A 12,808-nucleotide genomic window follows, 5' to 3' on the forward strand; every position below is an offset into this window, starting at 1 on the left:
GAAAGGTAATAGGGAACAAGCGTCGAAATATGAAAATTCAATTTTATCAAAACTTATCCTCTTTTACCTTTCATTCGTAGACAGCCTGCGGTTGACAGCGTTTGAAAGGTAATAGGGAACAAGCGTCGAAATATAAAAGTTGATGATTATTCGTTATAAGAAAATATAATATACTAGCTGAAGTACCCGGCTTCGCACAGGGTCGCTTCGTGGTTATATTTATCTTAGATATTTAAAAAATAATAAGAGGTAATTTTTTTTTTAATATAAAATATCTGTGTTATACAATATGGCAATATGAAAATAATTCTAATAGGAGTATAGGTCAAACAAAAGACCACTAAATTAAAATCGAATCCAAAGTATGCAAACCAAGGCCTGAACAAAAACGATGCATGAGTGCGAGTGAGAAAGTATTCGGCACCCTTATAATCTCTGCGACACGCGCTAGAGTAAGATAAAAGGTCTACATATGTTTTCGTTAGTTTCCAAAAGTATCGCCAACAAATCGTGGAGAATCGCTTCACGTAGCATCGTAGCTCGTGTTGCTAAATTGCTATTTTTTGTGTTAGACATAAAGTCAATGGTAAATATTTTTTGTTAATTAAGTAGGAAAGATGGTTCTGTGTGTTGTATTAAAATATGGTAGCCATACTGATAAGCAAGAATATGGTATTACGTTTCATAGGTAAGTTGATACATGTTCATGATAATTTATTTGTATATTATTATATATATTATCAGTGACCTAGTGTTTCTTTAAAATAACTTAAATTATGGATATCTTTACCTAATGGTTGCATTTTGACCGCTTAAAAATACTATATAACGTAAAAAAATAGAAAACTATATTTTAATTCTGAGCGTCTAGTGCGAGCACTTTGGGCGAGCACTACCGAAATGGTCTATGGTCTCGAACATTTGTAGACAAATGCGTTCGCTCGCTCACAAACCAAACGCATGGCACGCAGCTTCATTTAGCAATGCAACGGGTGGTGTCTAGATGTATCTATAGTCTATGATGCAAACGTTATTAATATGTAGTAAAAAAAATCAAAATTGCATGGAACAAACAAACAATAAACGTTGTATTTTATATAATACTAATTTAGAAACCTTCGCAGGTGTACGCACAACAACTCACAAAAGTTTCATCGCAATCGGTTGAATGTTATAGGAACGCATACGAATAGAAGAAGTAGATGATTTTCTAATCCAGAAATCTTTGTGGGCATGCGCACGACAACTCACCAAAGTTTCATTGCGAATAGAAGAAGAAAGAGATGGTTATTCTAATTCAGAAACCTTTGCAGGTTTTGGCACAATTATTGACGAAAGTTTTATTGCAATCGGATGAATGGAAGAATATAAAATAAAAGAAGAAGATGGTTGTATTAATTCAGAAACCTTTGCGGGTGTTACCACAACAACTGACGAAGGTTTCATCGCAATCGGATGATAAGTGTAGGAACCATACGAATAAAAGAAGATATAATGAAGAAGAAGAAGAAGATGGTTGTACTAATTCAGAAACCTTTGCAGGTGTTGGCACAACCACTAACGAAAGTTTCATCGCAATCGAAAGAATGGTATAGGGAATATACAAATAAAAGAAGATAGAATGATGAAGAAGAAGAAGAAGAAAGAGATGGTTGTACTTATTCAGAAACCTTTGCGGGTGTTACCACAACAACTGACGAAGGTTTCATCGCAATCGGATGAATGGTATAGGAACCATACGAATAATGTATAAAGTATAGGAACCATAAGATATAATGAAGAAGAAGAAGAAGATGGTTGTACTTATTCAGAAACCTTTGCGGATGTTACCACAACAACTGACGAAGGTTTCATCGCAATCGGATGAATGGTATAGGAACCATAAGATATAATGAAGAAGAAGAAGAAGATGGTTGTACTTATTCAGAAACCTTTGCGGATGTTACCACAACAACTAACGAAAGTTTCATCGCAATCGGATGAATGGTATAGGGACCATACAAATAAAAGAAGATAGAATGATGAAGAAGAAGAAGATAGTTGTAGGTACTTATTGAGAAACCTTTGCGGGCGTTACCACAACAACTGACGAAGGTTTCATCGCAATCGGTTGAATGGTACAGGAACCATACGAATAAAAGAAGATATAATGAAGAAGAAGTAGAAGAAGATGGTTTTTCTAATTTAGAAACCTTTGCGGGTGTGTGTACAATAACTGACGAAAGTTTCGTTGCAATCGGATGAATGGTATAGGAACCATACGAATAAAAGAAAATAGAATGATGAAGAAGAAGAAGATGATGATTTTTCTAATTCAGAAACCTTTGCGGGTGTACATACAACCACTTACCAAAATTTCATCGTAATCCGATGAATGGTATAGGAACGCATACGGGACAGACAGAAAGACAGACAGACAAACAGGCATACAGACAGACAGACGTTCATTTTTATATATAAGATATAGCCTATACTCTTCACGAAAGTGCAAGCAATAAGTTAACAAAGTTTTATCGCAATCGGATGAACGGTATGGCAGTGCATTCAATACGAACAAACAAACAAACAAACACACAAACAAATATTATTTTTTATATATTAGATTATGAATTTTGCAGCAATGTGAAAATAGATTACGGCAAAGCAATAATTCCTTACGGGGCATCCCAAGTTTTCTAATGCAGCTCGAAGACGGTGAATTCCCATAACACGGGTAAGTACAGCGCAATTATTTTTTACTCTAGTATACTTAAAATGTAATGACGTCATTCTTTAGTTCCTCGTACCTACTGCAGGTGCCTGGTCATGCGACTTCGAAACATTTTTATTTTTGATAATAGTGTAAAGATAAACTTTTAACATCACTTATTTTATAATAATGTAGTGTTTTGAATGTTTAGTTTCGTTGTAATTATTACATTGAACTAGCTAAAGTTTTGTGATGTGATTTTACTTCATTTTATGACATGTGATTAACGTAACCAATGTCGTTTGCATAATCTAAATTGTTTTTAGGTGATCGAAGTTGGATCCTGAACAATTATTACCTACCGCATGAGATGAAAAAAAATACTCTATAAGATTTTACGCATGGAATGTAATGAAGTTAGAATGTCACCATCAATTTCCTAGGGTAAACAGTCTATTGTAGAAAAAAAAACTATCAATTATAATCTGGATGGCGAACCCTTTTGAGTAGGTATATTAATATTTTACTAAATAACTAAATGAATACTTCTTTAATCAATTTTTATGGGTAATGATTACTCTCTGGTGTTTGCTTTTCTCCATCGCCAACCACCACGTCTCGATACACATAGTCGAGCGTATACCATGGTGTACCAAACATTGGGCGTTTTTCATAGCTGTGCTAAGAGTGGCACCTGTAGAATCTTCCCGATATCTCGATTGGCGTGCAAGAATGCATGATTTCTAGTCCAATTTAATCTATTATGGTCATGCCTCAATGAAAAAAGACTTTGCTCATCATATGACGTTTCAAACTTTTTGAAAGAAATAGCGCCCCATAGAAACCAAGTTACAATAACCGAGCGGGTATTAAAACTTACTCGTTTGTATACATTGATATAAGTACCATGATAATACACCGTTTCATACAAAATCATACAAAATCACAATATTAAAGTGGGCAAGTTTTGCAGAATAGGTCAAAGACATCTTTCAAAAATCTCGAATAATCCTTTTTTTGCAATGTGGGTAAAGTTAATATTTAACTACTTGCTACAATATAATATAATATATATATTAGCGTTTTGGAAAGAAATGTTGTACAACAATAACCCTTATTGCGATGTAGGCCGGGTTAATTTTTCAACCACATTTATCCACATTTTTATGTCCAGAGAGAATGATATTTGAATGAATGGATGGGACCTGTCAGATCTTGATTTCTATTAGCATCGTTTGCGAGGGTCCTTTCAATTTTTCAAATTGCGTATTCTCATATAAATGTTTGTATTCTATACAGGTGCCGTACGTAAACAAAAAGAACTGATGACTTCATTAAAATCTTGGATGCGGGCCGCACCGCGGCCAACATCGATTATTCTAACTCGGAGAAAGATCAGATGCGGTGCCTGGACATGCTCGTCACATACTGCGTGCAGGAAGCTAACCATGAAAAGAATATAAAGATGAAACGGGATCTGTTCACCAAAGCCACACACCTATACACCACTGCCGACAAAATCATCATGTATGATCATGTAAGACGATACCTATTTTATTCAACCTAGTCAAATTTTGTTCAAATTTCTTTATATATAATAATATGAAGTGAACTTTACAATTTACAAGTTCAATCCATTCACAACATGACTTGGAAAAACAAAATGAAAACAACTGATTTTTCATTATACAACAGCCGAATTTACTTTACCGGCAAAAATGCTGTACATCTGTATTTTTTTTTTTTGCAGAATCATCCTTTGGGCCGAGCATACTTGTGATTGTTGGAGGGTGATAAAGTGGTGGACGGTGGATGCGCAATTCAATTTTGTGGTGAATCAATCTTCCAACAACATCCCCTCGCTGTTCTGGAAAGTGTGCATCGCTTTCAATAAAAAAGGACTACCGCAGCGCTCTCGGCTTCTACAGGGAAACTCTGAGAACCAACCCCAACCGCCTGGCTGTTCTCCGTCTCCGTTTCGGCATGGGCCATTGCTTTATGAAGCTAAATAATCAGGATAAAGCAAGGTTTGGAATACTTACATTGTTTTAAATATTTTTCACAGCAAACGTCAATCTGTGAAATGAGAATATACTCATCTCTCATTTAAAATAGTTCAATATAATAGTTTAAATATTCAGTTAAAATGAATATCTAGAATTTTTCAAAATTGAGTTTGCATATTTCATCAAAGATCCATTAATTCTCATGTTTTTATAAGTTTTGTTGATTTACGGATGAATGCCATGTGCCAAGTGCAATTTTGCATTATCTATCTTATATTCAAATTCTAAATAGTCATGACTCATGACTCTGGATCCAATTGGTAATGCAAGTGGCTAAACATCCATTTCTCATAAAAAAAATATTTTATATTTAAAATATTTTTTCCAATGAAAAACCATTATAGTGTAACAATAATTTAACCCTGATCATCCACAGATACGATTTCTAGTGCGCATGAATTACACAACTGATAAACATTCTACGAATAATGTTTGCTTTATAATAATTATTGACCTAAGAATAAGGTAGTATTATTTTGAAATACGCCATTTCTATTGGCATTTCCCAGTGGCTAAGCCACAACATACGACCGTAGCCATAACCATAATCTAACCTAACCGAAAAAAAATATTTTTTTAAATCGGTACATGTTCAAACACGGGCATTACCATGATCTTACTCCCTACTTCATTTATCATTTGTCAATTTATGGCTACGGCCGTATGTTGTAGCTTAACCACTGGGAAATGCCAATAAATATGGCGTATTTCAAAAAATAGTACCTTATTCTTAGGTCAATAATTATTATAAAGCAAACATTATTCGTAGAATGTTTATCACATTTGAATGGTCAAAGACATAGCTTATAATTAGTGTCTTTAGAATTATCTTCAAATGTGTTAATCGTGCCAATTTTTTAATAATAAAATGCCTAATTTTTGTTAAATTTGGGATCACAAAGATTATTAAATATAATTTTTTATCGTAAATATGTCACTATAATATAATGTTAACATTAATTTTACTAATGGTTTTGTAAATGCGTTTAAAAATTAATGAATCTAAAAAATATTAATACCACTGCACATGGATGTACCGAAATATGACTATATTCTAAAACATTAGAGCGAAAAGTTTAAAAAAAACTATTTTATGTAATAAAAATACTTTATGCAGTCATCAAATGTTTAAAATAAATATAAAGGATAATAAGGCTTCAAAACTATATAAATAGATTATCTAAAACGTTTAAGGAATGTCCAGGATTATGCTCTGAATATACCTAATAGGTTGAGCAAATGGCTGACATCCATTTCTCGTAAAAAACAAAATCTGTCAATACAAACCTCTACTCTGTGGAGGCCCATATGATCCTATTAGGATCGGACATGGTCGAAAGAAAAAAGAATAAGAATACCATAAAAGCTCCATTTTTACCTACGCTGAGCATGTGGGCCGTTAAGTCTCTGTAAAGAAAACATGAAGAAATTATATGAACCTATAATTATGTCTGATTAATAAAATTACATACTTAATGTAAATATTATGATATAAATTTCATATATCACATGAGTATGAAATGAAATTTATGAGGAAAAGAATAAAATCCTTTCTACATAAATTTTAAAAAGATCTCATTGCTCCATCTATCTAGTAATCATAATAGTAATTCAAGAACCTTGTCTATCCGCTTAATTCAGCAGGGTGAAAATTTTTCTCAGTTCAGTTCATTCAGTTGTCTTGTAATTTGTTTTCAGGATTACAATCCAAGTCCAATAACAACACAGAGAATCAGGGGTTGTGTGCGGAGAACTGTTACTAACTTGCACGAGAAACCGCGACCAGGCTACGCAGTTTGCACTTTCTGCATTTGTCCTGCCGCACTTTGGCCTCGAGCAGATGTATATCATTTTATCGGGGGGATTCAGAGAATGTATGTATATTTTATATCATATTTGTATAGGCGTACAGTTAAAAATATATTTTTTACTGGCCGTACAATCCGATGTGGATCTCGGCTGCCTCACGAAGAGGTCTCATAACAGATATTTTTTACAAGAAATATATGATCGTTTGCTCAACCTATTGAGTCCACAGCTTAACAGTTGATATTCCTAAATAATACACGTGATTTAAGAATGTAACAGTCTTCATTGAAAATATTTAACTTGGAACAGCCTCAGTAAAATACCCATTCGAAAAATCTTGGATCTTCTCAAGCTGACTCAGCTGGCATGCGATAAATCTAGGGTTGATTCCCATGTCATGTTCTAACATTTTTATCAATTAGGTTTGTTTCTGAACCTGTTTCGAGTTATGTATGGAAGATTGATGAATGTTTCATTGTTAAATCTTGTGTAACATCTTGAAGAATCTATAATTTAATTTAAACTATTAAAAAGTACTAGTATGTCAGTACGAAAATTCGAAGAGATCCTTATGCTATCTATGAATCAAAATTTGTATATAATAGAATATGACCTGGTATTCACCACTTAAGAAAATTGCTTTACAATAATTGTTTTGTTCACCCATACGCACTTGCGGCAGGCCGCTGCGGCTAGCCGGCATACAAAAAACGATATGCGGCAGGCCGCTTCGGCTAGCCGCAAGTGCGTATGGGCACTAAGCTTTTTATCAAGTCATCATCATCAGCCGGGGTCGATCTACAGTTGGATGAAGGCCTCCCTTAGCTTCCTCCATTTTTCTCGGTCCATAATTCTTTACTGCCACATACATCCTTCTTCTTGGTCGTTCACTCATGGCTGAGGATCGTGACCACTTTTTAATTTTGCCATCCAACTTTATTGCTGAGTTTTTTCTTATTTTTTTATCAAGTATGAGGACTGAGATTTATGTTCTAGTCTATATTATTATAATGTTGTAATTATTATTGTCAATACTGTATGGTGGGCAAATTTAAATAATTCATGCAAAGCCAATGTATAAATATATTAAGTTGTTTTATTGTATTCAACAATTATTCCTTCACTGGGCCTCCCAATGTTTCAAAAATGTCATAAAGGCTCAACCAAACAACTACGAGATAATAAAAATTCTTGGATCACTATACGCTAAATCTACCTTTCAATCTTAACGAGATGTAGCTCGTGCACATCTCAAGAAAGTCACCGATCAATTCCCAGATGACATCGAAGCTTGGATTTAATTAGAGCAGTCTGATTTGCAGTTATATCATCCCATTTTTTATTAATATACAAGACATAAACTTTCATTTTTAAAGATATAATAATTATGTATAACCATCTTAGTCATTTTGTCATGTGTCTTTGTTTCATCGTTGATACTAGATAGATCAATATAGGTACACTTCAGAGAAGAGGTGTTTATTATCTGCATTGTGAAACTTGTAAAACAGTTAAGAGATTCAGATTCACAATTCACCAAGCACGTCTTTATAGCGAGCAGCAGCCATATTGTAGATCCAATCCATGGTCCGAAATATGTGTATCTATATGACAAGGGTGATCGACTAAATCTCATGGAGCAATTTGGGATAAAAAAAGTGTATTCTAAAAAAGTCTATGTGTATGTTAATCTGTAAAAGACTTGTTTTCGCAGGGTTTAATTGAATTTTAAAAACTAACCCAACACCATCTGTAAGTTGTCTTATTTCAATGAAAAAAATATGCATGACTGACAAAGTTTAATGTGCACTATTTATGGCAGTTCTTAACAGCCTACCTCCACCCTTCACCACTGCTATCTATCCCCAAGGCTTTCTATGCAATGTGCTGCTCACCCATCTAATGGTTAAACAATCAATGAAATGTAAAAACAATAAATTATTGACTACGTAGTATACGTTTATACAGCAAATATTTTAAGTAATATTCTGTATAAAATCTATATCACGTTTGCTTAATCTTATCAATGCTTTTTTGTTTGCAGTATGAGAATTGTTTGAACAAATTCCACGCTCACCATAATGTGGATGATTTGATTTACATGGCCCGAGCTGTGTCGTATGCGAATCGACTCCAGGAAGCCAATATAGCTTTGCTATGAGCCAGACGAGTTGGGCCTTGTAACGGCTCTCTACTCTACACCATGGTGCTCATCCTGGAAGAATGTCCGCCCACGTTTTGATTGGTCACAGAAGTTTATTACTTTCAATACTTACCTATGTAACTACCTACCCACAGAAAATTGATTAAATTTTGTATCATAAATTTCATGATTTTTCCTTTATAACATTGATGATTTATTGTAATATATTTAGACCAAGCAAAGAAATTACACGTTACACCTCCTTACATTTTTAAGTTTAAGTCGACCACCCAGTTAAGTACCTCTTGGATTGATGATTGATAATAGAAAGGTAGTTTAAAGTATTTTAATAAATAATTGATGTTTTATGATAAATGTTGAATTTCATTTTTTCACCCTTTCCTTTGCTCAGCTGTTCTACAAATGTTCGAGACCATAGACCATTTCGGTAGTGCTCGCACTAGACGCTCAGAATTAAAATATAATTTTCTATTTTTTTTACGTTATATAGTATTTTTAAGCGGTCAAAATGCAACCATTAGGTAAAGATATCCATAATTTAAGTTATTTTAAAGAAACTAGGTCACTGATATTAAAATATATAATAATATACAAATAAATTATCACGAACATGTATCAACTTACCTATGAAACGTAATACCATCTTTTTGCTTATCAGTACGGCTACCATATTTTAATACAACACACAAAACCATCTTTCCTGCTTAAATAATTAAAAATATTTACCAATGACTATGTTTAACACAAAAAATAGCAATTTAGTAACACGAGCTACGACGCTACGTGAAGCGATTTACCACAATTTGTCGGCGATTCTTTTGGAAACTAACTCAAACATATGTAGACCTTTTATCTTACTCTAGCGCGTGTCGCAGAGATTATAAGGGTGCCGAATACTTTCCCACTCGAACTCATGCATCGTTTTTGTTCAGGCCTTGATAATATTACTAATTGCACTTTTGGAGGAGTCCACACTGCTCTAAAGGGATCTTATAGAATATACTATATCACAATATTTTTGAAGGTGACATTCTTTATGAACATAAAACACAATTTTAAAACATATCTGCTTGATTAATGGAACCGCTGGAAGCTGTGTCCCATTGTATTCTTACCAAGCCGCAAAGGTCAATAATACTAGCATAATTTGTAAAAAGCTTCAGTCACATTACGGCTAGTTATGCCGTAATTGGATATAATACTGGTGACTAAATTGGTAAAGCGCATCGGCCAGAATTCAATGTATACAGGTTCGAATTCTGTCAGGTGTCTTATTTTTTTAAGTACCAATGTTTCTGAGGTGTTTTCAAACAGTGCAAGTAGGTAGGTATATTGTTCTTGTCGGTTTATAGGAAGCCAGCGGCAAACAAATTTTGAAAATAGCTGATATACCTAATGGATTATTTGTTAGGTTAGGTTTTCATTTTTGTATTCATGAATTTTGCCAAAATCAGCAATAAAAATTGGCGCGGTTCCCGCCTGGCTTCCTGTAAACTGACTTGCACCGGTATGTAAATCAATGCCCCGCAACCTTTTCTCACCCACGACACACCACAGGTCTTCACAGAAGACAGTGACACACCGCATGTAAAACAATTTATACACCAAAACATGGACCCCACATCCTGAAGGGGGACCCCAGACTAGGATATTTGCCCCCCCTACCTATCGCTAAGGTTAAAGACAGTGTGATACTCTAAAATAGAGTTTTTAAAATGGTGTTTGAGGTATAATTAATGGTATTGAATGTTTGTATTTATTAATACATCCACTTGAATTATGGTTAGTTGTCTGGTTAAGAATATTTGTTTGTCGAATATTGACACAATAATAATAAATAATTATTGTAACCTACAATCGAATGTTTTAAATTATTAATACCAGCGTAGTAAAATAGCGCTGCAGTCAATTATTTTTAATATGCATTTTTTCACACAAATTTGTAATTTGTGTTTATCTTACTTATCTGGTTGACCTGCCACGCAGTCCCACCCCTGAGCCTGGTCCCCCAGGCTAGAGGCCTATCAGTCCCCCACCCTGTGGGGGCCATGCACCAAAATAACATTAGTTTATGTTTTTTTAGTTGATACATAATTAAATATACATAACAGACGAGGAAGAACTAAATGTAAATTTGCATGTATTTGTATTAATAACAAATTAATGTGATACCTGAGCTTCTTTCAATGAAGGTAAAAGTTTTATATATTTTTTGACTTGATATTTGAAAAAGCAACCCGAAGTTCTTGGTTATACTACATTCTCGAAATTTTTAATTATAACTTGAGTTGAAAAACTTTTGCACACATATATCGTAGATATGGTAGCTGAACTGCAATAGCCTTGTCGGAAATCCAAGAATATTCTTTTTTAACCGAAATCCAGAAAATAGCCAATGGAACATCTGCAAAATTCAGTTTTTAGAGTCCCATCGTTTCTCAATTCAACTAATTCCTCTCAAATTTATAGAGAAAGCGCTTCCATAGAATTTTCGGCATTGGTTGCGAAAGGGTTTCGAATCCAGTCGTATTGATTGTATGAATGTAATGATGAAATTTCTTTTGCTGCAAAGTTAATTGTTTTTGAGACGGATCCAAAATTAATTGCTTGTTTTTAATGGTGGTCTGGTAGGTCCTTTGATACATTTGTAGAGATCCTTGTCTTAACTCCTTCTAGTTTATCAGAGCATGTCAATATATTATTTTCATTCTGACTTTGCATTGTTTTATTAAGTTCATGCAGGTGCTAAAATATATTAAGTACCGAACATATATTTTTATATGTACGCAAATTTGGTTATTAAGTAATTATCGTATAATATACAAAATTATTTTTTTTTTGCAAGCAATGCACCGCGACACACCTACCAATGTCTAGCGGCGCACCGGTGTGCTATAGAGCTACAAGCCTCATGACAGTGTTAAACAGAGTATGATTCTCTCAGTTCAGATGGCATCCTAGTTATTTTCGTGGAGCGTATGTGGCATAGGTGCTGGTGCATTATGGCTCATCCATCAATATTGACCACGGCACTGGGTGTGTAGAAAATGATGGGTATTAGGAAATGAAAAAAATATCGACGTTATCGTGACATTGTTACCATAGAATACTTCAATGTAGTTACTAGGTGCTGGGAAAATTCTAGGGAGAACAATAATTATCCACTATAATTGCTTAAGCAGGGATGTGGTAAATAGACGGATAAACTTGTATTAAATAGTATTTCCAGCACCCTAAACATGAAAGGCGCATCTCATGTGACAGAAGATTTTGACGTATGATAGGCAACGACAACAAACTTAGTATACATAATATAATCATAGACAATATATGACAAAATACAAATATTAAATAATTATTATACATGATTCATACGCTGTCATTCGAAAAGGTGGATAATATCTACTTATAATTTTATTTATTGGTTATTTTATTATTAAACGTACTTAAAATTGGGATTTTTAAAGTAACTAGCGTTGGATATAAATCTTGCTCGTCATAAATTAATGCATAACGAAACATTTATGAACGCACGAGGTCTAAAGATACAATGAAAGCCATCAATAATTTGTAAGATAAATAACAATAAATAGTATAATATTATTATATTGTGACATTGGAGTGGTGAAAACAGTTTTTGGTGACAGCTATGACTGTTGCGAATGGCTTTGCAAAATATATATTTTGACGACGCACCAATAAAAATATATACAGGTGCTTTCCAAATTGAAGCACGAAGATGTTGATTATCATTAATTAGTATAAATGGAAAACAGATAGATAGGAGCCGTATTGGCTGTTTTGCGAAACTCTTTTGACCAGACCATCCATGCGGATGCGATTGTTTTTGTTCGGGATATTTTGACGGGGTACTTAGTGAAAATGGAAAAATGCGAATTTTTCGCGTAATTTACATGGAAAAACAATAAAAAATATATGAAAAATCATCTCCTATATATTATTATCCTACAGATTTGCCCGTTTTTGCGAGCGATTGTGTGCCTTATTCGTTATGTCCGATGGGTTCAAACGTCAAACACACTAATTTAATGTTCTTAATTCAAAACGGTCGAATAGAGT

The 12,808-nt window shown here is 33.9% G+C and overlaps 1 protein-coding gene across 2 annotated transcripts; it reads left to right on the top strand.

Moving 5' to 3' along the window:
* Nucleotides 1-1,472: 1,472 nt before the first annotated feature.
* Nucleotides 1,473-9,079, top strand: LOC147069481 (RNA polymerase-associated protein CTR9 homolog). 2 transcript variants are annotated; one of them, XM_085950361.1, is made up of 6 exons: nucleotides 1,473-2,713; nucleotides 3,016-3,199; nucleotides 3,989-4,226; nucleotides 4,440-4,716; nucleotides 6,454-6,629; nucleotides 8,609-9,079. In XM_085950361.1, the coding sequence occupies exons 3-4, from the start codon at nucleotides 4,089-4,091 to the stop codon at nucleotides 4,467-4,469; spliced, it is 168 nt and encodes a 55-aa protein (XP_085806487.1). In that variant the 5' UTR covers nucleotides 1,473-2,713; nucleotides 3,016-3,199; nucleotides 3,989-4,088; the 3' UTR covers nucleotides 4,470-4,716; nucleotides 6,454-6,629; nucleotides 8,609-9,079. The 2 variants fall into 2 exon arrangements, with proteins under 2 accessions (XP_085806487.1, XP_085806486.1); XM_085950360.1 differs by having other exon boundaries at nucleotides 3,016-3,195.
* Nucleotides 9,080-12,808: the final 3,729 nt, after the last annotated feature.

Source organism: Rhyacophila brunnea, unplaced genomic scaffold, assembly GCF_057557595.1.
Source record: "Rhyacophila brunnea isolate RB1 unplaced genomic scaffold, BYU_Rbru_1.0 scaffold_23, whole genome shotgun sequence".
In the NCBI taxonomy this organism is placed as follows: Eukaryota; Metazoa; Arthropoda; class Insecta; order Trichoptera; family Rhyacophilidae; genus Rhyacophila; species Rhyacophila brunnea.

Excerpts from the sequence above, each read along its gene's own strand:
- LOC147069481 (XM_085950361.1), top strand. The coding sequence starts at position 4,089 with ATGCGGTGCCTGGACATGCTCGTCACATACTGCGTGCAGGAAGCTAAC. Across the intron at positions 4,227-4,439 it reads AAATCATCATGTATGATCAT|AATCATCCTTTGGGCCGAGC; the intron begins GTAAGACGATAC and ends TTTTTTTTGCAG.